Source organism: Hibiscus syriacus, unplaced genomic scaffold, assembly GCF_006381635.1.
Source record: "Hibiscus syriacus cultivar Baekdansim isolate YM2019G1 unplaced genomic scaffold, ASM638163v2 tig00110174_pilon, whole genome shotgun sequence".
NCBI classification, from domain to species: domain Eukaryota; kingdom Viridiplantae; phylum Streptophyta; class Magnoliopsida; order Malvales; family Malvaceae; genus Hibiscus; species Hibiscus syriacus.
The window spans coordinates 843,265-871,169 of NW_024062612.1; the positions used below are offsets into that span (position 1 = coordinate 843,265).

A 27,905-nucleotide genomic window follows, 5' to 3' on the forward strand; every position below is an offset into this window, starting at 1 on the left:
ATAGATCCTACCCAACATGATATCTACCCCCATGATTTGTCATTTACAAAAAATCCTAATCGCATGATATTTAATTCGCATACTTTTTTGAAAAACAAACCTAACCACATGATCTCTAATTCACATGCATTTATTCGAAAGGAAAAATATATTCTACGAATTTAAAGCAAAAGGGTTTAGAAACACTCCTCCTATATGTACACTTAAGTTTGAGTACCTACTGACAAACAGAGGTTCAGTATAGTTATACCTAGGGTAGGTCGAACACCTAAAAATGTCTTTTAAAAACAATTTTAAGAAAAATCATTTTAAGACAAAAATTGGTCTGCGTTTACCAAAAATTTGATTAAAATGGGTTCGAAAGTCGGTTACACGTGGGGAAGGATTAGCACCCCCACAACGCCCAAAATTGGTACTGTTTCGCTTACACGTTGTCGTAAATAGTGGAAATCCTGAATCAAATACCAAGTTAAAATATGATACATTTATTAAATATTGATTAACTTGCTTCAAATTAATTAATTTAAAAAAATCATTTTACTCGAGTAAGAAATCTTAAAAACATGAACTTAAAGGATTAAAATAACATAAACGATAATTTAAGGGATTAAATAGCAAAAACATACATTTAAATGACAAAAATAGAAAAATTAAAAATTCGTAGAATAGAACCACAAATATAAATAAAAGAGTTTCTATCATGTAATCTAATATATCAAACCAACCCCCCACTTATGTTCAATAATTGCATCTGTTCTTCTTTATAAGGAAAAAACATCCAATATGAATATAAAGCCTTGTAGCAAACATTAATTTATGGGGTCTAACTTATATGCTATTATTAAATAATGTTTAATTAATTATTTATTTATATTATATGACATTAAAGTCAAAATTGAAAGACAATGGCATGTGAACTATCGGCAAGCATGGTTTCCAACTTTCAAATATCATTAAAATTAACATTATTTTATTCATACTTTTTTTCTCTTACTTTTATAATATTCTAATATTATAAACTAATAAAATAATTATTAAAGCTTATGGACCGCATAAACTATATACTTCGTTTATAATTTTCTTTTGAAATTGAAATCAATTAATCTATTACAAATTTCTTAAATCAAAAATACTAAATAATACCTATACTAAAAGTAAAAATAATCCAAGAATAAAAAACCTTAGAATAAAATTAACAAAAAAATTACAAGGATTAAATAATAATTAAACCTAATGCTAGATATTGACTAAAATGAATTATTTACTAATATGGTATCTAAATTCAAATATTAATAAAAATTATAAAATAAATAAATTAGGACTAAAAAGAAACATGCAGAAATATAGAATCCTAATGTCTAAACAACAAAAATTAAATAAATTAACATTTAGACTAAAATTAAATGAACATAAAATAAAAAAGACAAAATTGTAAACTTGCAAACTATTAATTAGGGACTAAAATGGTGAAATTAAAACATACAGCTTAATTTAAGATTTATCCTAAAATACAAAATAATGACTAAAATACAAGTTTTATAAACCAAGAGAATAATTTATAATATATACGAAATCCATGTAGTAATATTCAAGTGATCAAAATATAATATTTACAAATGTGACACATGGAATATAATATAAATATAATATAATATGTAACCATATCATAAATGTACAAAACAAGGAAGCCGTTTCAGTATAATTAACCCACAATAAAATTACAAACAAGTCCCTTGTTAAACTACGTCGTTTTAACAATTGTATATAACTCTAAAACAAAACCAAAAATTGGCTACACACTTCATTTTACTTAGTTTCAAAACTGAGAAATGGAAAGAATTTCAAATTCTCTCCACTTATTCATCGGAGATGAGAGGAACACCCACCGCCGACGGTGGCGTACGGCGGACTTACGGTGGTCAGAGGGACCAAATGGTCCCAAAAGCTTCCTCTCGCTCCCTACTTCCCGATTATCCCCTTAATTCGGCCTATAAACAACCCTACAAGTCTAGATCTAGAATAATACCTTTCGAAAAACACCACTCCGACGACTTTTTGATGCTTCTCCGATCAAAGTAAGGGTTCTATCCCTCTCTCTTTGTTTTTTTTTCTTTTTTCTGTTCGAAAGCCCCCTATTCGAATATGGCCTCATCGTTTCCCCCTCCTTCGAATGGTTACCTCCTTTTATACTGAAATTTTTTTGTTGCTTAATGGATGTTGCACTGGTATACGAAATAGTGGTAGGGTATATTAGGTGATAATACCTAAATTTCGGGATTTAATTTGGTTTTAAAATGTTTTAGTGGATGTTTATGATGGATGGTTGATTCAGCTGACATGGTTTTGTGGTTGCTGATGTAGGCGATGACGACTATGACCAATGATGACTGGTGACTCAGTGGTGGTTTGGTCGTCGTGGCGTCCGACTAAAGCATGCGGCGGCGTGGGCAGTGAACTGGTCACTGTTGGAGCGGCTGAAGATAATTAGGGTAAACCCTAATCTACATCTGGGTTACTTAAACGGGTCTGGAACTAGGTTTGGGTCAGTATCTTAGTGTTGGACTTGTAATGGACTATTGGCTTTTGATTTGTAATTTGGGCTGCACATTAAGCTTGCCAAATATGTAAATAAAATGATATTAGTAATAATAATAATAATAATAAATAAATATAATAATAATAAATATACTAATAATCTTTTTTTTAAGTCTGGTAAAAAATGGGTGTCTACAACATGGTATCAGTTTCCAGGCTTTTCCTTGTTGGGTTTCTCTGCTTGGCCCATTTCTAAACCGAGTAATGTGGCTCGGTCTCATTCCCACAGCAGCCCTCATCTCCATCGTCTTTCCCCAAATTAGTTTCCTAGGGATTTCGTTCGAAGTTCTCCACTACAATGCCTTTAATGAACGAATCAGCCATGGTTGATTTCAATCATCATCTTTCCTTGCATCCATCAGACACTCCAGGAACTCTGCTAATCTCTCATCAACTAGTCGGATTGGAGAACTACAATGTTTGGAGCAGGTCGATGCGAATAGCACTGTTGGAGAAGAACAAGCTCGGTTTCATTGATAGTGCTTGCTAGAAAGAAAATTACGATCCTGACTTGCATCCTCAGTGGTAGAGGTGTAATGCTATCGTGCTATCCTGGATTCTCTACGCAGTGAGTAAGGAGCTCTCGGTTGGCATCGTTTTTGCGTCAAATGCGGCTTCGGTTTTGGACGATCTGAAGGAGCGTTTTGATAAGGTGAATGGTTCCAGAATTTTTTTCCTCCATCGTGAAATAGATACAATTTCTCAAGGTGAGTTGAGTGTCTCAACTTAGTTCACTAGATTGAAGATGTTGTGGGATGAGTATGTTACACTTGTGCCGATTGCATCCTGTGAATGTACGAGTTCGCAGCAGTACTCCAGGCATATTGCCCAGCAGCAGCTTCTTCAATTTCTCATGGGCTTGGATGAGACCTATTCGTTGATTCGAAGCCAAATCCTACTGATGAAGCCAAATCCTTCGGTAAACCAGGCGTTTTCCATGATTACTCAAGAGGAGTCTCAGCGAATCCAGTTCTCTACTATGCCTTCAAGTCTTGATTCGGTGTTTTATTCCAAAAGCTCTGGGATTCCTGATCGTCGTCGATTTCAAGCCATTTGTGACTATTGAAATGTTAAGGGTCATAAAAGAGATAGATGCTACTGCCTCATAGGGTTTCCACCAGACTTTAAGTTTTCTAAACGAAGGAATACTCAAGCTGCACTAGTTGTAACTGAACCTGCTGTTGCATCTGAACTTGCTGCTGCGTCTGACCCTGCTGGTGCTCTTGGAAAATTGAGTTCTTTGGCTCCCCTGGCACCTACCTTCACCCAGGAGCAATACAACCAGATCCTCAGCCTATTGTCATCTGCTGCATCTGTTGATTCCGCTATGAATCTTGCTGGTATTGTTGATAATTGTCTACCTACTTCTAGTAAATCACTGACTTGGATTTTAGATACAGGTGCCATAGATCATATATTATCTGATTTCCAAAGCTTGCAATCCCCTGTCTTGTGTTCCTCACGGTCCATTCAACTGCCAAATGGTAAAACAGTCCAGATTACATATGTTGGTTCATGTTTCCTAAATTCAACTACAAATCTATCTAATGTGTTATATGTACCAAATTTCACTCACAATTTGCTTTCCATATCAAAGCTTACCCGTGACCTTCACTGTTTTGTTAGTTTTTATCCTAACTTTTGTATTCTGCAGGACCTCTCAAGTGGAAGGATGAAAGGGATTGGTAAGGAGTATAGAGGGCTTTATTTTTTTCAGTCATCAGCTTTACCTACTTGTTTGACATCTACACATACATGTTCAAGTGTGTTGTCTTCTAGTATTTCCTCTAGTTCTTGTGATTCAAATTTCTTTGATTTTGGTCATGTATCATCTGGAAGTATGACAACTGTTTCTAGCAATAATACAAGCATTTGGCATTCTCGTTTGGGACATGCTGCTATTTTGACCATGAATAAATTACCCTTGTTGCATTATGTTAACTTGGATTCCAAGTTATTGCATTCTTCTCCTATATGTCCTTTAGCAAAACAAACTAGACTTCCATTTCCTGTTAGCCTTACCTCTTCACAAGCTCCTTTTAGCCTAATTCATATAGACTTGTGGGGTCCTTATCGAATTGCTACAAATAGTGGTCATAGGTAATTTTTAACTATAGTTGATGACTTTACTCGTATGACTTGGGTGTACTTGTTGAGATTGAAGAGAGATACTATTATATCTTTTTAAAAAATCATTACTTTTGTTAAAACTCAATTTTCAGCCACTGTTCAAATCATTCGCAGTGACAATGGCACTGAATTCTTTAATTCTCAGTGTTCTGAATTTTTTGGCTCTCTTGTTATTCTTCATCAAAGCATGCGTTCAGACTCCCCAACAAAATAGGGTTACTGAACGCAAACACAGACATATCCTCGAAGTAGCAAGAGCACTTCGGTTTCACTCAAAAGTTCCTATCAAAATTTGGGGAGAATGTGTTACTACAGCCTGTTATTTAATAAATCGCTTGCCTTCTTCTGTTTTGAATTTCAAATCTCCCTTTGAAGTCTTTCACCATAAAACTCTTGATTTTTCTCATTTAAGGGTCTTTGGGTGTTTATGTTATGCTACCAAGCTTAACTATCTTGACAAGTTCTCGCCTAAGGCTATTCCTTGTGTTTTCATAGGATATTTTTCAACTCAAAAGGGGTACATTCTATTTAATCTCCAATCAAAGCAATTTCTTGTGAGTCGAGATGTTGTGTTTTATGAAATTATCTTTCCTTTTCATTTTCCTTTTTCAAAATCTTCTCCTTTCTTTCCTTCACATTCTCATATTCCTAATTCTAATTTTTTTAATTCTTGATTCTTCAGTACCAACTAATACATCTCACATTGATAATTCTTCAAGTTCCTCACAAGAAATTCATACTGTATCACATATTCCCTCTATTTCTCAATCTGATTTTTCAACAGGTGCATCTGATAGTCCTTATGTTCTAGAATCTTCTCCGGATGGCATTCCTCCTTTAGCTCAGGATCCTCTTGTGTCTAGAAGGTCCACTCGTGTCTCCAAACCTCCAAATTGGTTAAATGATTATATTTGTACTTGCCAATCCACTTCATCTTCTGCTACTTACCCCATTTCTGAATAAATCTATTATTATCATTTACCTTCACATACTTAACATTTTTTAGCTTTCATTTCTCATTTTCATGAACCCACCACTTATCAAGAAGCTTGTTAAAATCCACAATGGAAGCAGGCCATGAGAGAAGAGATTCAAGCATTGGAATTGAATAATACTTGGACTGTGGTACCTTTGTCATCTGGTAAAATTCCCATTGGTTACAAGTGTATAGAATTAAGTATCATGCTTCGGGTGAGGTGGAAAGGTTCAAGGCTCGGTTGGTAGCCAAAGGGTACAGTCAAAATGAGAGTGTTGACTATATGGAGACTTTTCCCCCTGTTGCTAAACTCACCACTGTAAGACTGATTTTGGCTCTTGCTTCCATGTTTGACTAGCCATTGTGGCAAATGGATGTTCACAATGCATTCTTGCAAGGAGATTTGGTTGAAGAGGTCTATATGTAATTGCCTGAAGGCTTTTCCAGCCAGAGGGAGCATATGGTTTGTAGGCTGCAAAAGTCTTTGTATGGACTCAAGCAGGCTTCTAGACAATGGAACAAGAAGTTGTCTGAAGCACTTATATCAGCAAAATTTTAACAAAGTAGGCGTGATTACTTGATGTTTACAAGGCGATTAGAAAGTAAGTTGGTCATTGTGCTTGTGTATGTAGATGATTTGATGATTACTGGCAGTGATACTGTTATGATAGAAGAGCTCAAGTGTATACTGAATTTTAAGTTCAAGATGAAAGACTTAGGTGAATTGAGATACTTTATTGGGCTTGAAGTGTTAAGATCAAAAAAGGGAATTGTTTTAAATCAACATAAGTATGCTCTAGAATTAATAAAAAAATATCAGGGCAGGGGGAGCAAGGCCTGCTTTAACACATTTGGAGCAGAATAATAATTTATTGGCTGCTTTGGACACTAAGAGCTTGAAGCAAAATGAAGAAGATGTTGACAGGACACAGTTTCAAAGACTAATAGGTAGACTTATATACTTAACTCACACTAGGCCTGACATAGCCTATTCAGTACATCATCTAAGCCAGTTTATGCATCAGCCTGGAAATGTGCATATGAAAGCAACACTGAGAATTATGCGGTATGTTAAGAAGAATCCAGGGTAGGGAATTTTGCTAGATTCCTCTAGTACATGTGGCTTGATTGCCTACTATGATTCTGATTGGGCAACTTGTACAATGTCAAGGAAATCTGTAACAGGGTATTGTATAAAACTTGACAATTCTTTGATCTCATGGAAGTCAAAAAAACATAACACAGTGGCTCGTTCTTCAGCAGAAGTTGAGTATAGAAGTATGGCTATGACCACAGCAGAATTAGTTTGGCTAAGTGGGTTGCTAAACGAGCTAGGAGTGAAACAGAATCAACCTGTTAAGTTGTTCTGTGACAACAAAGCAGCATTACAGATTGCCTCTAATCCTGTCTTCCATGAAATGACGAAGTACATTGAAATTGATTGTCATTTTGTTAGAGACAATATTCAAGAAGAGTTTATTGCAACTGAGGGAGCAGCCTGCAGACATCTTGACCAAGGCGCTTGGTACTCAACAACACGAGTACTTGACAATCAAGTTGGGGGTTTCAAATATTTTTCACCCACCAGTTTGAGGGGAGTGTTGAGTTAACAAATGTTAGTTAGTTTGTTAGATAGGTTGTTATAAATAGTTAGAAGCATTTATATTTTAGTTCTTGTGTAATGAACTGTGTATTATAAATTGAAGTTCAGTTAGATAATAAAATATACGAGGCATTATTTTTAACACAGGTTTTTTTTTAAGGGAGAGTGAGCCCAGATGGATTTTAGTTCATTTCTGACGTCCTTGGGGACGTCTTTTGTAATATTCATTGTTTTGATGCTGCTCTTTGCCTGGCTTTCGACAAGGCAAGGGAACGCTGTGGTGTATTATCCGAACCGCATCGCCAAAGGTTTGGAGCCGTGGGAAGGCGGTTCAAAGACACGAAACCTTTTGCTTGGGTAACCGAAGCGTTGTCTTCTACTGAACAAGTTGTCATCCACATGTCTTGGGATCGACACTGCCGTCTACTTCGTCTTCCTTAGCACTGGTTTTTGTCATTTTCCTTTTGTCTCCTTTTTAGTCTTCTGCACATGTCTAAATTTTTGTACGAATGTTGTTTTTTCAGTTAGTGCACTTGATTTTCTGTCCTCATTTTTACCATTTTGAGTTTGAGATCTGCCTGTGTTTGTTTTAGTTTAGGAGTTTTTACACACACATATAATATGTATTGTGGGGTTCATTCGGCTGTATGAGTGGCTTATAAAGCTGGATCTTTTTATTTTTAATTATTCTGAAGTGAATTTTATATTGACTCATCAGTTTCTATCTAATTTTGGATATTTTTGCTCTTTACTTTAATGATCTGTTATCGGTCAGATCTGCAAAAGTAATCTGAATCGTAATACCAGAATTTGTGTTAGTTTAGTGGATGTTAGTTGCATTTAGGACTGTTTGTTTACTTCAGAATGATTAAGCACCGAATGAAATGATTCAAATGTTGAATGATTTTGAAGTTCTGAATGGTTTGGCTTTGAATGTGACATGCTGTTTGATAACTGACTCTAAATGATTCAAAATGTTCTTCTATGCTGAATCATTCAGTACTATTTTGTTAAATCAGTCAGTACTGAATCATTCAGATGTGCGAGCGGTGAATGATTCTATTAAAAGGCAAACAAACAGACCCTTAGTAAGTATAAGGTATATGGTATACCTTCAAATCGGTGTACCTAATTTTTTCTGAGATTTTCTTTTTTCTTTTTAATATATAACCATTACGTCGGATGCGGCCGTTTTGAGCAAAATAAAGAGCGTCCATCATGTAGTCGTGTTTTAATTTATTCACAAGACATTCCGTTGCTTTTGAATCTTACCTGAACTGTTGATGATGGGATACTGGGAATTACCTTGATTTGCAGTCAAGGTAAGGAATGTAGGATCGTTGTTGTTCCAACTGATACATATAGGAATACCGTATACGAGGTTGACTCCAAAACACAGAAGAAATTTATGTCTGAAATTGCTTAATGTAATGAAGAAAATTGTGTAAAAGACTAATTCTGAATTTTCTTTTTCATGATGAATGTTACAGTATTGGGAATATTGGTTTTGTCTGGCGTTGTACTGCTTCCAGTTCTTCTACCCATTGCTGCTACAGATGATGGTGTAAAGAAGAACGCACATAGTACTACAAGCAACGGGAGTGACCAAGACAAGTTGTCAATGGAAAATATTCAAGTAAGCTATATATAACATTCTTGTCAACGGGATACGTTTATTGTTTTCTCCGACCAAGTACTATTACCGTGTCATGAATGTGTTTTGATATACAAAAGTCTGTTTATCGTTGTCTATACAGGAGAGGAGTCCAAGGCTGTGGGCATTCCTGGTAGCCACCTATTGGGTCTCCGTTGTCACTTATTTCCTTTCATGGAAGGCTTACAAACATGTTTCTGCTCCAAGAGCTACTGCTCTAAAGTCAGATGAAGTGAAACCCGAGCAATTCGCGGTTCTCGTTAGAGACTTGCCGGATGTCGCTCCGGGTCAAACTCGAAAGCAACAGGTCGATTCGTATTTCAAATCTTTATATTCCCAGACATTCTACAGATCAATGGTGGTCACGAACAACAAAAAGGTATGATAATTTGAATCTCCTTCGAGTCTAACCTGTTCAATTTTAAACAAACATTTTGTTGACATGTAGGTTGACAAAATCTGGGGGAGTTAGAAGGGTTCAAGAAGAAGCTTCTGCGGGCAGAAGCAATATATGAAGAGCCTGAGAGAAAAGGTCAAGGCACGAAACCGACCCACAAAACCGGCCTCCTTGGTCTATGTGGCAAAAAAGTATACAGCATAGAGTATTACAATGAAAAGATTAAGGAATTGACACAAAAATTGGAAGCGGAGCAAAAGTTAACCCTCCGCGAAAAGCAGCAAGGATCTGCTTTGGTTTTCTTTACCAGTAGGGTGACTGCAGCCTTGGCTGCTCAAGCCTACATGCTCAGATGGTTGACAACTGGACTGTTACGGAAGCACCCGAACCTCGTCAACTTATATGGAGCAATCTGACCATCAAGTTTTATGAGAGGATAATACGACAATATGCTATTTATTTTGTTGTGTTTCTGACTATAATTTTTTATATGATTCCCATGACGTTCATTTCCGCATTCACAACTCTTGAGAATCTGAGAAAACTTCCGCCATTCTTGAAGCCCGTTGTTGATGTGGTTGCACTTAAGACAGTGTTGGAGGCATATCTTCCCCAGCTTGCGCTCATCATATTTTTGGCCTTATTACCGAAGCTTCTATTGTTCCTCTCTAAGACCGAAGGAATCCCTACGGGGAGCCATATATGTCATAAGGGCTTCATCTGGGAAATACTTTTATTTCATCGTGTTTAATGTTTTCATTGGTGGAACTTTGTTCAGTGCACTTAAGACCATTGAAAAGAAACCTAACTCCATTTTCGAGATACTGGCAAAGAGCCTCCCTAGGAATGCAACTTTCTTCATTACTTTTGTGGCTCTGAAGTAAGCCTTCAACCTTTTTCTCATTGCAATTGCTTTAAAATGTGTTTTATTTTTTTGGTTTCATTGGGTTATTGATTGGCAGGTTCTTTGTTGGTTATGGGCTCGAGCTTTCTCGAATAGAGCCGCTTATCATATATCATGTGAAGAGGAAATACCTTTGCAAGAGCAAAGCCGAGTTAAAAGAAGCATGGTTCCCCGGAGATATTAGCTATGCCACTAGAGTTCCTACTGACATGCTTATTGTCACCATTGTTCTCTGCTACTCGGTTATAGCTCCTGTGATCATTCCATTTGGAGCGCTTTACTTTTCCTTGAGTTGGCTTGTTCTCCTGAATCAAGTAATTCTTTCATTTTCCTAGATTCCCTTTCCATTTCTGCTTTATAGTTATCATTCTTACAAGTCAAACTTAGTTTCATTTTACTTATCTGTTTTATGTTGTTCTTGTAACAGGCACTCAAAGTTTATGTCCCAGCATATGAGAGCTATGGAAGAATGTGGCCTCACATGCATACCCGAATCCTCGGTTCCCAGTCGTTATACCAAGCTACCATGTTGGGTTACTTTGGGATGTCGAAATTCTATTATACTCCCATTCTGATTCCGCTACCAATATTGTCTCTCGTCTTCTTCTTAATCTGTAGGAAGAAATTCTATGGGGCTTTTTGTCACACTGCTCTTGAGGTCACTAACCAAGAATCGAAAGAAACTCCTCACATGGACCAGATATTCAAATCCTTTATCCCACCAAGCTTGAACTCTGAGAAACTAGAAGACGAGCAATTCGAAGATGCTTTATCTCAAGTTTCAACATCAGAATCATTTGTTTGATGTACATTGTTATTGTGCTTGTGTCTTTCTTCTGAGTAACCATGTTTTCTTGAATCACAAGTCTCTGAACTTGTATTTGTTTGTTGATAATATGGCTTTAGGGAACCTTGATGTCTGATCATTTGTTTCTGTAAACATAATCACTTCCTTTGGATCTTCAGCTTGAACATCTTCGATTAGTTCTTCCATGATTTGTTCCGATGCATTCAACTTGTTGTACCTTGTGAACTCGCCCTTGTAACTGTAGATGCTGAGGAACCCACGTTGGACCTTGATATTGGTTTTCCCAAGTGGCTGCAGACTTGTTCTGAGGTCACTGTACCACTCGGTTGGAGCCACTGTACCCCGCCATGCCACGAGGATATCTCTCCTCCCAATTCTTGCAGTTTCAGCATCACCGCTGACCTCATCGTATCCCATCCAGTTGGAATTTTTGCTCCAAGAGCAGTAAGTCCTTTCTAACCATTTGGGAACATCGACACGGGACATGGCATAAATGTACTTGGTAACCTTGTAACCATGTTTGGTAAGGCCTAATTCTTCAAACAGTTTGTGCCGATTGTACCTACAGCTTCAACAAAACTCAGATAAAGAATCAAAGTCGAAAGCATCATAAGTTGCTTCGACAAACTCGTAGTACTTGACAACTTCTTGCCTAAGCCAAGGATGGAGAGGCTCAATAAGGCCATCCCAATTGTGCAAACCATGAAGCTCACGCCATTGAGTGGATATATTCTCGATTGGGGACTTGGATGGAGTCATTGCATCACCGTGGTCTATGAAGTCAGCTGCGGTGAGCGGCAATTGAATGAGTTGGGCTAATGGCACGGTGGGACGAAAGGTCTTCTTCTTCTTCTTCTTCTTCTTCATTACGTGTCAAATAGGCCTAATGATAGCCGTATCATGATGATTAAGTTTCATAGTAGAGAGCTTGTTGAGGTTGGATGCAAGATGAAGATGAAGGCAGTGCCTGAGAGTGGATTTCAAGGCCTTCTTGATCCGTTGCCTACTTACATTAACCTTCAATCTCCATACCCTTTTGGTCCTTGGCTTTTCTGTTTTCTGCCTCTTGACATTTCTCATCGGAGACAATTGCATTTTCTCCATGGAAGGGCAATATTCCAAAGAAAACTTACAAATAAATGAAACACAATGTATCACTCGGTGGCGGCGGAGAGCAAAAGGCAAGAACAGAAGAAGAAAGGTAGATGAGAATGAAAAGAGAGAAATTGTATGATAGATGTAAATTGAGATGACATGGAACTGAAAGGGTATATTATTTATATATATGGAATGTTAATAAGAGAAGCAAGGTTTTTCCAAGTACATGGTAGGAATAAACAGCAACACTTTGGGTTTCTAGGAATCTCCTAAGGTCTAAGTTGCCATCAGCCATCGGCATCTGGATGGTCAATATTCACAATTATGTTTTCGTTTGTTCCTCATAAGTCAATTGGAGACTGAATTAAATAATTTAACTTATAGTAGAAGTGTAATTTAATTCTTTCAACTTATATATAAATTACATCGTATTTACTTGTATCATTAAACATTAGAGCTACGATTGCTAACACTTGAAGGATAAGAACAAGTGAATAAGATAAACGCAATATAAAATAGTATGTGGGGGCAATGGCAGCTTAGCCAACATGATTTACCAAATTGTCTTCAGTGTGGGTTGGCAGGGTCAATGCTTAAAAAACACGTGTGTGGCGTCCCTTCGTAATTGGCCATATTCATAAGTCCCGAATATGATGAGTTCTTGGGGGACCTGACCTCCACATTTTAAGCAGTCTCAACTGACCAACTTTTGTTGAACCAAACTGACCATCCTCATATAACGGTTAGAATTCCTTTCATATAATAGATAAGTTTAATTGGATTATTTCTATATGGCTTGATTGAAAGAGTATTTAATGTTAGAGGACCAAATAGAAAATGGAAAAGGCTTACAAGTTAAATGATTTGTCTTCGGTTTGGGATTTTCCTGTGGGACAAGACAACTGGTCTGTCTGGAACCGTGGGAAATTGATGATTTAGAATCTATCGTTCACGCCTTCCAACCATTCTCGTTAGTTAAAATCTTTTTTTTAACATTTCATGGACCAAATGCTCATATACTCCAAAACCACTTCAGCAGCTGTTACTGTTAGGAATAAGGATATTTCAGTTTTCCTGTCATCTTAATTGGACTGCATAATACATTCAATAACACTAACAACTCTTTTATTCAGGTTAACCACATGATCATCTATGTTTGTGTTTTATATATTTTTACCTTAATGATTTCATAAAGCATAATCTATAATTATTTTTATTTAATCAAAATATAATCACTACAAGTTAACTACCATTAAAAGTTAATGTGACATCATTAGATTGAAAGATTAAATTTATTTTTATTTATTAAAAGTAAACTAAATAAAAGAATATATAAATAATAGAGATCAAATGTATAATTATATCAAAATATTTAACAATATTCAACTCATGATAACAATATCTTAATTAAATAAAAATTAAAACGATCATATATTATGTTTTTTTAATCAGCAAGAAAAAAATAACAAAATGCAAACATGAATGAAAAGCCCCTTTTTATTTTGAAACTCAACTTACAATCTAAAGCTGCCCGTTCTCAGTTACTTCTTACATTCCTCATTTGAACTTGATTGATAGCTGCAGACTAGTAGATAATATTATTCAATTCATTAGGATTCCAGCTTGTGTTGAGATTGTAACCCAGTATGAGTTTAAAGAAACCATAGTAGTACCAGAAAACTAAATGCATTTGACTGAAATGAACGTCTCAAAAACAAAAGTTACATAAAAGACACTTCTAAATAGCCTCCAATAAGAAGATAAGCTATTCCACTTCAGCCAAATAATCATCAATTTCAGCTGGGGTAAGTACCCTGCAACGTAGCAAACACCATAAGCCATCATAAAATAAATAATGTACGTAGGCAAAAACAACCATTCTGAAATAAAGCAGTGCTTGCCTGAATTTTTTATCAGTTCCAATGATCCCGATTTCAATGTTTTTCCCTGAGATTTGTCCTTCAAATCTGCAAAATTGAGGAAAACTGGTTTTAAGATTACAAAATTATAAAGGCAACCCAAGATCAACATTTTTCTCCTGACGTTCTTTCGATACATATAGAAGATCAATAGTCCTCAACGGCAACATTTAGGTGGAGGAAATCTACCCCTCTTTGAGAGTCAAAATAGCAGTATGCACAGCATCGTCAAGCTCCATATCATCAGTGTATCTACAAGGAATAAAATCAACCGAAATAATTTCAGTCTTTACAACAAGAACCGGAAAGTAAGAGAATGTCCAGCTCAATTCTGGAAAAGATAAAAATTTGTTTTATATGATCACATTCTATAAAATTGATATCCATACATAATTGGTCTAACGTATCATACATAAATTTTAGTTTAACTAGTGCTGAATTTTATAAGAACCGGATTCTTCTAAGCAAATACCTCTTCTCAAGAAATGTTTTCGCATTTGAGACATTTTTCCCCATTGCTGAGGCTTTCCATGAGAAATAGGAACCAGATGGATCCACCTACCAACAAGGAGCGAAACCATAAAGTCGAAAAGCATATAAACCATTGTATGTAACCTCTGCGGCTCTACCTGGTCATACAATGAAATGAACTAGTGTCTACGAGGAATACCTGATACAGTTGTGGACCATTGTCATCATATCCAGCAACCAGTAGAGATACACCAAAAGGTCTAACACCACTATAAAGAAAAAGAAAGATGCATAAAACTTACTATAAAAGCCAGAGGATTGCACAATTTAGCATTTCCACTTTTTGATCCAATTTAGATTGACACAAAACATAGCAGCGATACCTTAAAAGACATTTGAAAAAAAATAGGAATCTATAACTTTTCCATTTTTCTAAAAAATTCCATTATCAGGTTCCCCTATCAGCCCTGACATCATGCAAAAAGGCCAGAACAACACTTGAAAAAACTTAGTAATATACAAAAAGTTAAAAAAAAGTCTTCTCAGAGAAACTTAGTATTATACAAAAGTTTTAAGAAAAACTTTGTATTACAATCATGCTACTTCCACTTTGGCCGAATAAACAATGCTATTTTACAAACCAATAACTCAAATGGAGTAAAGCATAGCCTACTTTTGAAAAACGGGATAACTAACAAAGTCCCCAAACATTTGGACTCCTAAGAATCTCTGTCACAACTGTGAGAAAATAGAAGGGAGAAAAATAATGGGTTTTATAGACAAGGCCATAATTCTTACCCAGACTGAGTGAATTCCTGCATAACAGCAGCAGTTTCCCTTACAAGTTGTGTTACTGGAATTGCTTCCTGCAAACAAAAAACTTGCAGGAGTTAGAAACCCATTCAATATTGCCATATGGCCTTTCAGTTTGAACGAAGTTATTGGGACAAATGTGCAAAGGTAACCATACGGATAGGATTAGCTTTGATCGATCGAACAGACCAAGTCTACAATACCATGATTTGAACTGCCATAACTTCTTCCAAGATGCACATAGGTGAAAAATTAAGTAAACAAAATATCATTAAGAGCCATAATACCTTATACAACCTATGATACTGTTCTGCCTGCTTCCTACTTTTCCGAACCAAAACTCGAAAATCAGGGCCCATACCACTGAAAAACAGTATGAAGATTTATATATAAATTGTCAGAAAATAGATTCCTAAATTAGAAAGATTATGTATAGTTAGATAGGATTCTGTGAATATCTTTTTAGTATTTATAATCCCCAACTTTAAGGGATTATATCTTTCCGTAGAATTAATTACTTTCCTAGCCTAAGAGTTTCCTAAAGTTAAGATTATAGCTTGTATATATAACTATACCCCTTCTACAACAAATAAGAGAGAATTAATTGAGAATTACTCTAATTTTAATATGATATCAAAGCTTTTTTTAGCTCATTTCTGGGTCCTGTTGTTAACCTCTGTTTAACAGCCTCTTTTTATTCTTAATTCACCTCCTTAAGTGCGTAGTGTTACCCCAACAACAAAAAAATGATTGAAGTGATTGACACCAGCAGTTTTGAGACTATTCCAGGAGTCACAATGAGTGAAGGGAGTTACTCTAATCCAATGGGTGACTTACAAAATATACAAGCTACCTATAGATTGAATGGGAAGAACTACCTTAAATGGTCCCAATTAGTTCGTACATTCCTAAAGGGAAGAGGTAAATTAAGTCATCTTCTTGGGACTAGACCTAAGCAGGGAGATCCCTGGTTTGATGCTTGGGATGAACAGGATTCGTTAGCAATTTCCTAGTTATGGAATTCCATGGTGCCAGAGATTAGTGATACACGCATGCTCCTCAATACAATCCAAGAAATATGGGAGGTTGTAAAAAAAACTTATTCAAAGGTTAGAGATGCTACCAAGATCTATAAAATCAAGACCAAAATTTCATCCACCAAGCAGGGAAGCAGGTCAATCACAGAATACTCTAACCAACTACAGAACCCGTGGCAAGAGATGGATCACTACCAGTGTATCCAAATGAGATGCAATGAAGAGTTTGTTGGAAAAGATAGAATTTATGATTTTCTTGTTGGACTAAATATTGAATTCGATGCAGTAAGAGGCCAAATTCTTGGAAAGGAAGATATACCCTCACTAAATGAAGCAATTGCAATTATTTGTGCTAAGGAAGGAAGAAGAGGAGTTATGATTGAAAGCATTCAAGTGAAGAGTTCAGTCTTGGTAACTAGAGTTGTAACTAAAAGAAGAATTGGTTTGGAACAGCTGGTTACTGAAGATAATAGGCAACCAGAAGTAGCTAAAACAGCTAATAGGGATTCCCTGTGGTGATAAATGCTAGAAGCTTCATGGGAAGCCTCAAACAACAAATAAGAGTTTTTCAAAGACAGGAGGACCATCAAAAGGGCAGGGAAAAGCATATACAACAAAACAGATACTTGAAGACTCTCAAGAACTGTCTGTTGAGTTCAACAGAGAAGAAATTGAAAAACTGAAAAGCTGTTGGGATCTCTAGAAAAGCCTTCCTCAACAGGTAATTGTAGTATGGTTTTCTCAGGTATATCCTCTTCTCAGGACTCTAAAACCTCAGATTTACCTACCCAAAGCTCTTGGGTAATTGACTTAAGGGCTACAGACCACATTACAAATTCTTCACCCAGATTTATCACCTATACACTTTGTCCTAGCAATAAAAAGATAACAGTAGCAGATGGTACTATGATAACAATGGCTGATCAAGAGGATATTGTTATAACTGAAACTCTTACACTAAAACATGTCCTTCATAGACCTAAACTATTTACTAATCTTATTTCAATCCAGAAAATTACCAAGGACACTAACTCTAGTGTTCTCTTCCATCTCACTCAATGTAATTTTCAGGAACAAGAAACAAGGAGGATGATTGTACATGCTAAAGAAGTGAATGGCCTATGCTACCTTGACAATCCCGGTGGACAAGTCAATGCCTTGAGTTCCTCACCACTATCCCTTTTATCAGAATCTAAAATCAATAAAGATCAAGTATATCTTCATCACCTTCGCCTTGGTCACCTATCCTTTAAAGTTATAAAACTTATGTTTCCTTCTTTGTTCAAATCCTTAAATGTTGAAGAATTTCAGTGAGACATCTCTGAACTTGCAAAACATAAACACAATTATTTTCTAGTGAGCAATAAAAGAGCCTCCACTTCACCCTTATTCACAGTGATGTTTGGGGGCCATCCACCATTCGAAATATAGTCGAAGCCCGATGGTTTGTTTCCTTCATAGATGATTGTACCCAAGTGTCATGGATATCTCTTCTAAAACAAAAATCGAGTGTAAGCTCTACCTTTAAGACCTTTTATACCATGATTAAGACTCAATTTGGGGCAAACATAAAACGGTTTTGATAAGATAATGCCAAGGACTATTTCAACCAAATCCTATCACCCTATTTTCAAGAGAAAGGCATCATACATGATTTTCTTGTGTTAATACCCCTCACAGAACAGTGTGGCAGACATATAGAATGACCACATCCTTGCCATAACAAGAGCCCTTTTGTTTCAAAAACTAAAAAGTATTGCGAGGAATCTATGTTAACTGCCACCTATATGATAAACATACTACCAACTAAAGTCCTTGTGTTCCAAACCCCTATCCAAGTCCTAACCAGTTTCTTCACAAATTTCAATACTTCACATAACCTTAAGCCCAAAATATTTGTTGTGTTGCCTTTGTTTATATACACTCTCATAATAGGAGTAAGCTTGATCCAAGGGCATTGAAATATATCTTAGGGTACAAGTGCTATCATCCACCTACAAGGAAACATTTTGTTTATGCTGATGTCACCTTTGCAAAAGAAGAAAATTATTTTACCCGCCCTTACCTTCAGGGGGAGATTTCAATCAGGGAAGATACGGACAAAGATTGTTTCCTACTTCAGCCACTTCTTGACTTTCCTGTCTACCAGCCTGTTCAACAGCCTGTCCAACAACCTGATTCAGACCAATCTACCGCCTTACAATTTGATTCTAATACAGCTTAGCCAAAGACTCAGAACATTACTCGTCCTCTACTGGTCTATTCAAGGAGGAAGGCACCAGTGCAAGTTTAGTCATCCTCTTCGTCTCCTATACAACCCAAGGTAACTACTGAACCTATTTCTGATTAAAATACCATTGAAAATTCTGATTCTATTTCTGATCATAGGGATTTTGACTTTCCTATTACAATTAGAAAAGGAAAAAGAGCTTGCACCACAAAAAACCCTCTTTATCTATTTATGTCCTACAGGAACTTGTCTCACAACCAAAGGCCTTCCTTACTAGCCTAAACACCATTGTCATTCCTAAAACTGTATCCAAGGCATTAGAAAATGAGGATTGGAAGAATGTCATGCAAGTTGAGAAGGAAGCACTTGAGAAGAACAAGACACGAGACTTAGTATAACTACTAGAAGGGAAAAATTGAGGGGTGCAAATGGGTGTTTACAGTAAAGTACTGGTCAGATGGTTATTTAGAGAGGTACAAAGCAAGGTTGGTGGCCAATGGGTACTCTCAAACTTATGGGATAGACTACGTTGAGACATTTGCTCCTGTTGTAAAGATGGACACTGTGAGAATCCTATTGTCATTAGCTGCCAATCAAGGGTGGACATTACAGCAGTTTGACATTAAAAATGCCTTCTTGCATAGGGATCTTGAGGAGGAAGTGTACATGGACATCCCACCAAGATTTGGTCCAAGCACTAAGCAAGCTGTGTGCAGGTTAAAAAAGGCTCTATATGGGCTAAAGCAGTCCACAAGAGTGGTTTGAGAGATTTACCAAAGTGATGCTAAGGTTGGGCTATAGACAGAGTCAAAGTGATCATACCTTGTTTGTGAAAAATTCACCTTCAGGGGGAGTAACTACTTTATTGGTCTATATAGATGATATCATATTTACAGGGATGATTTGGAAGGAATTGATGATCTAAAGAAGTGTTTGGTGAAGGAGTTTGAAGTCAAAGAACTTGGACGATTATACTTCCTTGGTATTGAAGTGGCATATTCACAGCCAGGAATTTTCATATCTCAACAAAAATACACTCTAGACTTGATGACAGAAACTGGAAAAATAGGGTGCAGACTAGAAGAAACACCAATAGAAGTTAATCACAAGCTCGGAGATTCAACAGAAGATGCAATAGTTGACAGAAGCTCATATCAAAGGCTTGTGGGAAGACTCATTCACTTGTCACACACCAGACTAGGCATTGCATATGCAATTGGAGTTGTGAGTCAATTCATGCACAGTTCTAACGAATCACACCTAAGGGTTGTGACTCAAATTTTACAGTAATTGAATGGCACACCAAGCAAAGGAATTTTATTTAAAAAGGGAGGAAGTTTAACTTTGGAAGCATATACAGGGTCTATAGTTAATAGAAGATCAACCTCAGGGTAATGTACCTTTCTGGGAGGAAATCTAGTGATTTGGAGGAGCAAAAAGTAGAATATTGTGGTCAGATCCAGTGCAGAAGCTAAATATAGGGCTATAGCACTTGGGATTTGTGAATTATTGTGGTTGAAGATTATTTTGGAAAATTTGAAAATCAAATGGGACGGTCCAATGAAGTTCTGTGATAATAAATCAACAATCAACATTGTTTATAATCCAGTTCAACATGATAGGACAAAATATGAAGTGGATAGTGTGATGAATTGATATAGTTTAGGGAATTAGAGGAGAAGTCGTAGAAAAGAGTAGAATAGAGATATAGAAATAAGATTTCATTCAAAAATATGCTTTATTGTTCTTTACACAGTACTCGTTTTTATTTGTTTACAAGGTACCCTCAATTCTAACTAAATGCCAGGTGTAGATTCTAAAATAACCGTTTTGTTGTTATCTCAGATATTGGGCCACCAACTGGGCTTGCTGCTTTGCTCGTGGACTCAGCTCTCCTGATGGTAATTACCTCCTCGTGCTCCTCACATGCTCATTAATCAGGTAACTCTTTCCCCCAATTCACTATCAATCCCTAACCCTTGATTCCCATTTCCCCCAATTTCTTTGCGTCCTTCGTTTCTTCTCTCTTCTCTCCCGATCGTGACAATACCCACCGCTGGAGACGATCCTTGTCCCCAAGGATCAAAGTCTGGAAACTGGCCTCGAAGGACAGTATAATCCTCCCAAGTATCGTTTGTCTCGTCCAGATTTGTCCATCGCACCAACAACCGAGTGACATGTCTGTTTTGGCGATTAATGATTCATCTTCCCAAAACTTTGTATGGTTCTATTCGAAACTGATCATCTGTATTCATGGCAGGAGGATCCGTAGAGGAAACGACAGAGTCTCCAACATGTTTCTTCAAAAGACTGACATGAAGAATGCAATCTCGATGTCTCAGGTAAGCTCAAACGATAAGCAACTTCCCCGATTCTCTCAGTAATCTTGTATGGCCCATAGTATTTTGCTGCTAATTTTAAGTTCTTTCGCAGTGCTAGTGTCGTCTGGCGATAAAGTTGCAGCTTTAGGTAAACAGAATCCCCAACTTCAAAAACTCTTTCAGATCTGTGCTTGTCTGCTTTTTGTTTCATTCTGTTACTTGCAATCTCCAATTGTTCTTTAACTAACATTCAGATATCTTCCCTGCTACGCATTAGTTCATTAACTGACTGGACTGTAGTTTCTGTGTACCAAACCATAGTAGGTGGTTTGTACCCATAAAGTGCTTGAAAGGGTGTAATCTTTAGGGCAGAATGATAGGTAGTATTATACCACCATTCTGAATGAGACAACCATTTAGCCCAGTGCTTTGGTTGAAAAAAACATAAGCTCCTTAGGTATTGCTCCAGGCATTGGTTAACCCGTTCTGTCTGACCATCAGTCTTTAGATGGTAAGCAGTACTAAATAGGGTTTTAGACCCCAATTGTTTCATTAGTTCTCTTCAAAAGAGACCAGTGAATGTTTTGTCTCTGTCAGAAATGGCTAATTTAGGCTGCCTATAAAGCTTGTAGACATTATCCAAATATAGTTTAGCCACATCAGATGCAGAATAAGGATGTGATAATGCTAAAAAATGACTATATTTGGTAAATTTATCAACTACCACCAGAATGCAATTTTTTCTCAAGGATGTAGGTAAATCCTCTATAAAGTTCATAGTGATTACCTCCCAAGTCTGCTGAGGAATAGGTAATGGCTGTAAAAGTCCTGGTTTAGGAACATGCTCTACTTTAGCTGTTGACATATAGAACAAGACCTGATGTAAGTTGCCACCATAGATTTCAACTTGGGCCAGTAGAAACAAGCTCTAATCCTCTGATAAGTAGCCTGAATTTCAGAATGACCCCCATGAGGTGAATCATGTAGGGTTTGAAGAATCTGTAATCTTAGAGCTCCAGCAGCTCCAATATAAACTCTATCCTTAAATCTAAGGATACCTCTAGAGTATTTCCATCTAGAATCTGCAATAGGATTGACAGTTAAGATAGAAATCCATTCAGTAACTCTGAATCCTCCTTATAGCTTTCCTCAACCTGCTGAACCCAACTAGGAATAATCAAGGTAGTACCCAATGCAAAACAGTGAGCTTGATCTTCCCATTGTCTAGAGAGTGCATCAGCTACTATGTTGGACTTACCTTTTCTATATTGAATAGAATAATCCAAGCCCAATAATTTTGTCAACCCCCTCTTTTGAATAGCAGTTGCTAACTTCTGTTCCAACAGATATTTAAGAGGTTCATGATCTGTTTTAATTATAAAAGGAGTGCTTTCCAGATAATGCCTCCTTTTAGAAACTGCTAGTAAAATAGCCAGGTACTCTCTTTCATATATGGAGAGAGCAGCATGTCTAGGGCTAAGAGCCTTACTAAGGTAAGCAATAGGTCTGCCATCTTGAGTTAAAACTGCCCCAATGCCTCCTGAACTGGCATCTGTTTCTAAATAAAACTGCTTACCAAAATCTGGTAAAGCTAGAACTGGAGCAACACACATAGCTTGCTTCAAGTCTTCAAAAGCATGTAAAGCTTCACTGCTCCATTTAAAACTATCCTTCTTAAGCATTTGTGTCAAGGGTTTACTGATTGTTCCATAATCTTTTATAAATCGTCTGTAATATCCTGTCAATCCCAAAAATCCACGCAAAGACTTTAAAGATTTAGGAATAGGCCAATTACGCATAGCCTCCACCTTAGCAGGATCAGTTGAAACTCCAGCAATTGATATAATATGACCCCAAATGCTCTACCTGAGTGTCCAAAGAAACATTTGGACATCTTGGCAAATAACTGGTTAGTTTGCAATATCTCCAAAACCAGTTCCAAATGAGTAAATATGATCCTTCATAGAGGTGTTGTAGACTAGGATATCATCAAAAAATACCAAGACAAATTTTCTAAGAAATGCATTAAACAAGTCATTCATTAGAGCTTGAAATATAGCAGGGGCATTAGTAAGCCCAAAAGGCATTACCTTGAATTCATAATGACCCTAATGAGTTCTGAATGTTGTCTTGTAAATATCCTCAGCCTTAATTCTGATTTGCCAATAACTAGACCTGAGATCAATTTTTGAAAAGTAAACTGCCCCATGTAATTCATCTAAGAGATCCTCCACCACAGGAATAGGGAACTTGTCCTTCACAGTCATACTATTGAACTTTCTGTAATCAACACAGAATCTCCAAGTCCCATCCTTCTTCTTTGTAAGAAGACAAGGAGAAGCAAAAGGACTTTTGCTAGGTTGAATAATAGAAGAGGAGAGCATGATAGCTATCTGTTTTTCCACTTCTTCCTTCTGATTATGTGGAAATCTGTAAGGTCTTAAATTTATAGGAGCAGACTCAGGCTTTAGAGGAATTGCATGATCATGATTCCTTGTAGGTGGTAGACCTATAGGTTCAGCAAAAACAGACTGAAATTTGTCCAATAGAGGCTGTAAAGCTGCAGGAACAACCTTAGAATTTTCAGACATAGAGAACAATACCACATGGCCCAAAATAGCAGAATCAGAGGCTGTCATTTTTAACAGAGTAGCCCCTGAAATTTGTTGCAAACAATTTGAGGGATGCTGGCCATGTATAATAATATTTTCATCTTGGTCAACAAAACTGAGAGTCAATTTGTTGAAGTCCATCAAAATTGGACTGAATAACTTCATCCAATCCACCCCCAACACCATATCACTGCCACCCAATTTTAGGAGTCTAAAGTCATGAACAAAAGAATGTCCTTGCATCTGCTATTCAACCTTATTACACCTTACTGAACTATAAAGTTGTTATCCATTAGCCACTATAATAGCCAAAGGATAAGGTGTATTCACTAAAATACCAGCATCAGCCCACTGAGGTGTTAAGAAACTGTGGGTACTACCACTGTCAATCAAAATATTCAATGGTCTCCCTTGAATAGTACCCTGAATTCTTAATGTGTTATGACCAATACACCCAGTAATAGCATTCATTGATATTTCTAGGCTCTCCTCCTCCTGTAGATTCTGCTGTTCCAAATCAGTAGGTAAAATTTCTTAGGGTATAACAGTGTCATCCTCAATCATCATATTCAACTGTTTAACTTTACACTGATGGCCTGGAACAAATTTTTCACCACATTTAAAACATAAATTGTTCTGTCTCCTGTAGTCTATTAGGTTCTGTTTTTGTGGATTATTGGTTGTATTCTTCTGTGGTAATGGCAGCTGGTTAGGTTTAGAACCAAGTAGAGGGTTAGAATAAACTGGATTTTTAACAAAAGGTCTCAATCTTTTGCTTTCAAATTCAACAGATAGCTCATATAATTTAGCTTGCCTGCTTGCCTCAAACAATGTTTTAGGGTCTAGAGCTTTGACTCTATGTTTAATGTCTTCCCTTAATCCACTAATGAAACAAAGAGACAAAAAATTCCTCACCTAAAGTAGGATTTTGTAAAAGCATGTGAGGTTGTAGTTCTTCAAATCTATCTAGATACTCCTCTACAGACCCTTTCTGGACCAATTTTGTAAACTCCTCCACTATATCAACAAAGGCATTATCACAAAACCTATGACATAAATCTGCCTCAAACTCATGCCATGTCACATGATGTTTTTGCATAATATAACCATCAAACCAAATCTCTGCTTTACCAGTTAAATACATTGTAGCTACTTCCACTCTTTGCTCATCAGCAATATTACATAAGGAAAAATATTTTAGACATTTTTGTAGCCAACCTCTTGGATTACTTCCCTCAAAAAAAGATAACCCAATTTTAGGTCTATGTAGCATAATCCCTGACATACTAGACCCCCTGTACCTCTTTTATCCACCTCTAAAGTCATTAACTGATTTCTAGCAGCACTATTTTCCCCCATTTGGTTATCATTTTTGAAGCTAGATAGATGAACAGGCAAATCGTTTGGTTTAGACTTAAGAATACCGGGTTCATCCGATTTAGAAGTAAACCGAGTCTTATCATTAATTACTGTCACCTTAACAGGTTGTTTGTTACTCATATTAGATGAATCAAGGGTCTGTACATGATCCTCAGCAGATTGTTCTTGGTCCTCCTTCCTACCAGTCAGAATCTTCAAGATTTCCTCAACATATCCGTGATTCGTAGCCATCCTAGACTCCAGTGCAGAAATCATGTTATCCTGAGTCTCGCACCATTTAGGAGGATTAGACTCGTCCTTTCCTTATTTCACCAGTGATGTCAATTCTTCCATCTGTTTCTGCAACCCAGCTAAGTCTTCTGCCATATTCTGAATTTTCTTGGGCATGCCACCAACTTGCCAGAAACCGAGACTCTGATACCAATTTGTGATGAATTGATATAGTTTAGGGAATTAGAGAAGAAGAAGTCGTAGAAAAGGGTAGAATAGAGATACAGAAATAAGATTTCATTCAAAAATATGATTGATTGGTACTCATTTTATTTGTTTACAAGGTACCCTCAATTCTAACTAAATGTCAGCTGTAGATTCTAAAATAACCGTTTTGTTGTTATCTCAGATATTGGGCCACCAACTGGGCTTGCTGCTTTGCTCGTGGACTTAGCTCTCCTGATGGTAATTACCTCCTCGTGCTCCTCACATGCTCATTAATTAGGTAACTCTTTCCCCCAATTCACTATCAATCCCTAACCCTTGATTCCCATTTCCCCCAATTTCTTCGCGTCTTTCGTTTCTTCTCTCTTCTCTCCCGATCGTGACAGATAGACATTTCATAAAGGAGAAACTTGACAGTGACCTAATTTGCACTCCCTATGTGTCCAATGGAAATCAAGTTACAAATATACTTACCAAGGGGCTACCTGGGAAGTATTTTCAGAAACTAGCAAGCAAGCTGAGGATGGAGGATATCCATTCTCCAGCTTGAGGGGGTGTCAGAAAATAAATTCCTAAATTAGAAAGATTATGTGTAGTTAGATAGGATTCTATGAATATTTTTTAGTAGTTATAATCCCTAACTTTAAGGGATTACATCTTTCCCTAGAATTAATTACTTTCCTAGCTTAAGAGTTTCCTAAAGTTAAGATTATAGCTTTTATATATAACTGTAGCCCTTCTACAGCGCATACCTAACCATCTTTCCAAAAGAAAAAAAAGACTCCTTTCTTTTGCTGGAGATGGCAACATGTAACAAGAATAATAAAACCATAAAAAAAAACTATACCACATGGCTAACGATTTACAGAGCTTTCTTACAAAACAAAACAAGACGGCACAATCATAAATTAAAAAATCATTGATAAATCGAACATAAGTAAACCTATTCTTTATACATCAATCAAAAAAGCACAGAACAACGCAATGAAACTTTTTATACAAGAATAACTTCCAAACAAAAGGATGGATATGTACAGGAAATTCAAGAACAAAAGAGTATTCTACAATAGACTACCTTATGAAATGTATAGTAATTTAGGGTGCTCCTTGAGGTCACTAATATCATAGATGCACATGAACTGGTACTTTCTCAAGTCATTGGCAAAACACAGATAATTACAGATGTAAGCTGTTGGTGTATTTTTGAAGCAATTTAACGCAATATACGACTACATGCTAATCAGATTCAATATGTTCCCAACTAAAATAACTAAATAACTGAACTTTCTAGATAATTGAACAAATGAAAAGAAAACCTGTAAACAACTCCAATATTTGGTGTCAGACACTGTATTTTCTGAACCTGAAATCAGACATCACACATCCACATTTCGTGGTAATTAGCAACTATCCATCAGTTTGGAATCAGAATAGATTTTTTAATCAATTTATACATTATAAAGTTGAATTGCTTCAAAGGAAGCAACTTACTCTACCAGGAAAAGAAGAATAAAGCAACATCAGGTGTTTACTTTTTATATGATAATATGGAGCCTCCCAAATTTTCTCAAAAAAGAAATAATAGGCAATGAAGCAAAAACAACCACTGCACTTTTATATTGCTCGGGTATGGGTAAAATTAACCATTCTCTTATCTTTGGTAAACCCAATACCCGAGCTCACATCGATGTAACTAGAAAATAAAGCCGTCAAAAGAAAACCCAGAAATTCAAATAAACCCGTCTAAAGCAAAACCGATAATTCAAATGCAGATAGAAAGGGCGAGCGTATGGTACTAAATACTAATATACTCACAGAGGTTTCATCAACCAAGATTGAAGGCAGTTTCTTCTCAGTAGCAATCACTACCCCATTAGCAGCTGTAATTCAAAACTATTTATTAGCATAAGAGTAAAACCCACCAGCATCTATTTGACTACTTGTAAAATCCATAAACCCTTTCTTTCTCTTAAGAACATGAAAGAAACCTTTGATTCCAAGAGATGTTTGACCAGACCCAACTGCCGTCAAGGCGTGCTCGATCTGTACTAGCTTGCCTGAAGGACTATTAAAAACACACCAAATAAAAAAAAATCTTTTATTAGAAAAAATATTCCATTTACAAAGTTATCAAGGGATGAAGACATTACCTAAAAGTTGTGAGAGAAAATGAATATTGACTGTCACCCATGTTTTTGATCTACGAAGAAGATGGCAATGAGAGAAAAGAAAGGAATTACTTTCGGGGATGTCTTTGAATGGAAAGGGAGGAAGCGAAAGAGAAAATATTGCACTTCCACTTTATATGGTTTCCATTTTTCTTGCTGAGGAAGAATGTTTTCAGAGATGTGGGTTGGGCTTTGTTCACACAAACCATTTTTAAACACCATCGATGATCCATGGGGTAAAGCTCATCACTATATAAATTATGGTTACATATTAAAAATTTTGGTATATATCTCACCCTTTTTACTATGCATCAATCTAACGTCTTATCAATTTAAAAAAAAAAACCTTTTACC

General features: G+C 36.6%; 1 protein-coding gene and 2 pseudogenes across 1 annotated transcript; 1 reads left to right on the forward strand and 2 right to left on the reverse strand.

Moving 5' to 3' along the window:
- Positions 1 to 7,458: 7,458 nt before the first annotated feature.
- Positions 7,459 to 11,157, forward strand: LOC120216871 (annotated as a pseudogene).
- On the reverse strand, positions 11,119 to 12,171 carry LOC120216980 (annotated as a pseudogene).
- Positions 12,172 to 13,648: 1,477 nt separating this feature from the next.
- LOC120216872 (proteasome subunit alpha type-2-A-like) lies at positions 13,649 to 27,656 on the reverse strand. The gene is made up of 11 exons (XM_039214157.1): positions 27,534 to 27,656; positions 27,372 to 27,448; positions 27,199 to 27,263; positions 26,700 to 26,746; positions 15,656 to 15,731; positions 15,354 to 15,421; positions 14,755 to 14,824; positions 14,557 to 14,642; positions 14,274 to 14,336; positions 14,067 to 14,132; positions 13,649 to 13,979 (listed from the first exon to the last, which is right to left on the reverse strand). The coding sequence occupies exons 1-11, from the start codon at positions 27,572 to 27,574 to the stop codon at positions 13,931 to 13,933; spliced, it is 708 nt and encodes a 235-aa protein (XP_039070088.1). The 5' UTR covers positions 27,575 to 27,656; the 3' UTR covers positions 13,649 to 13,930.
- Positions 27,657 to 27,905: the final 249 nt, after the last annotated feature.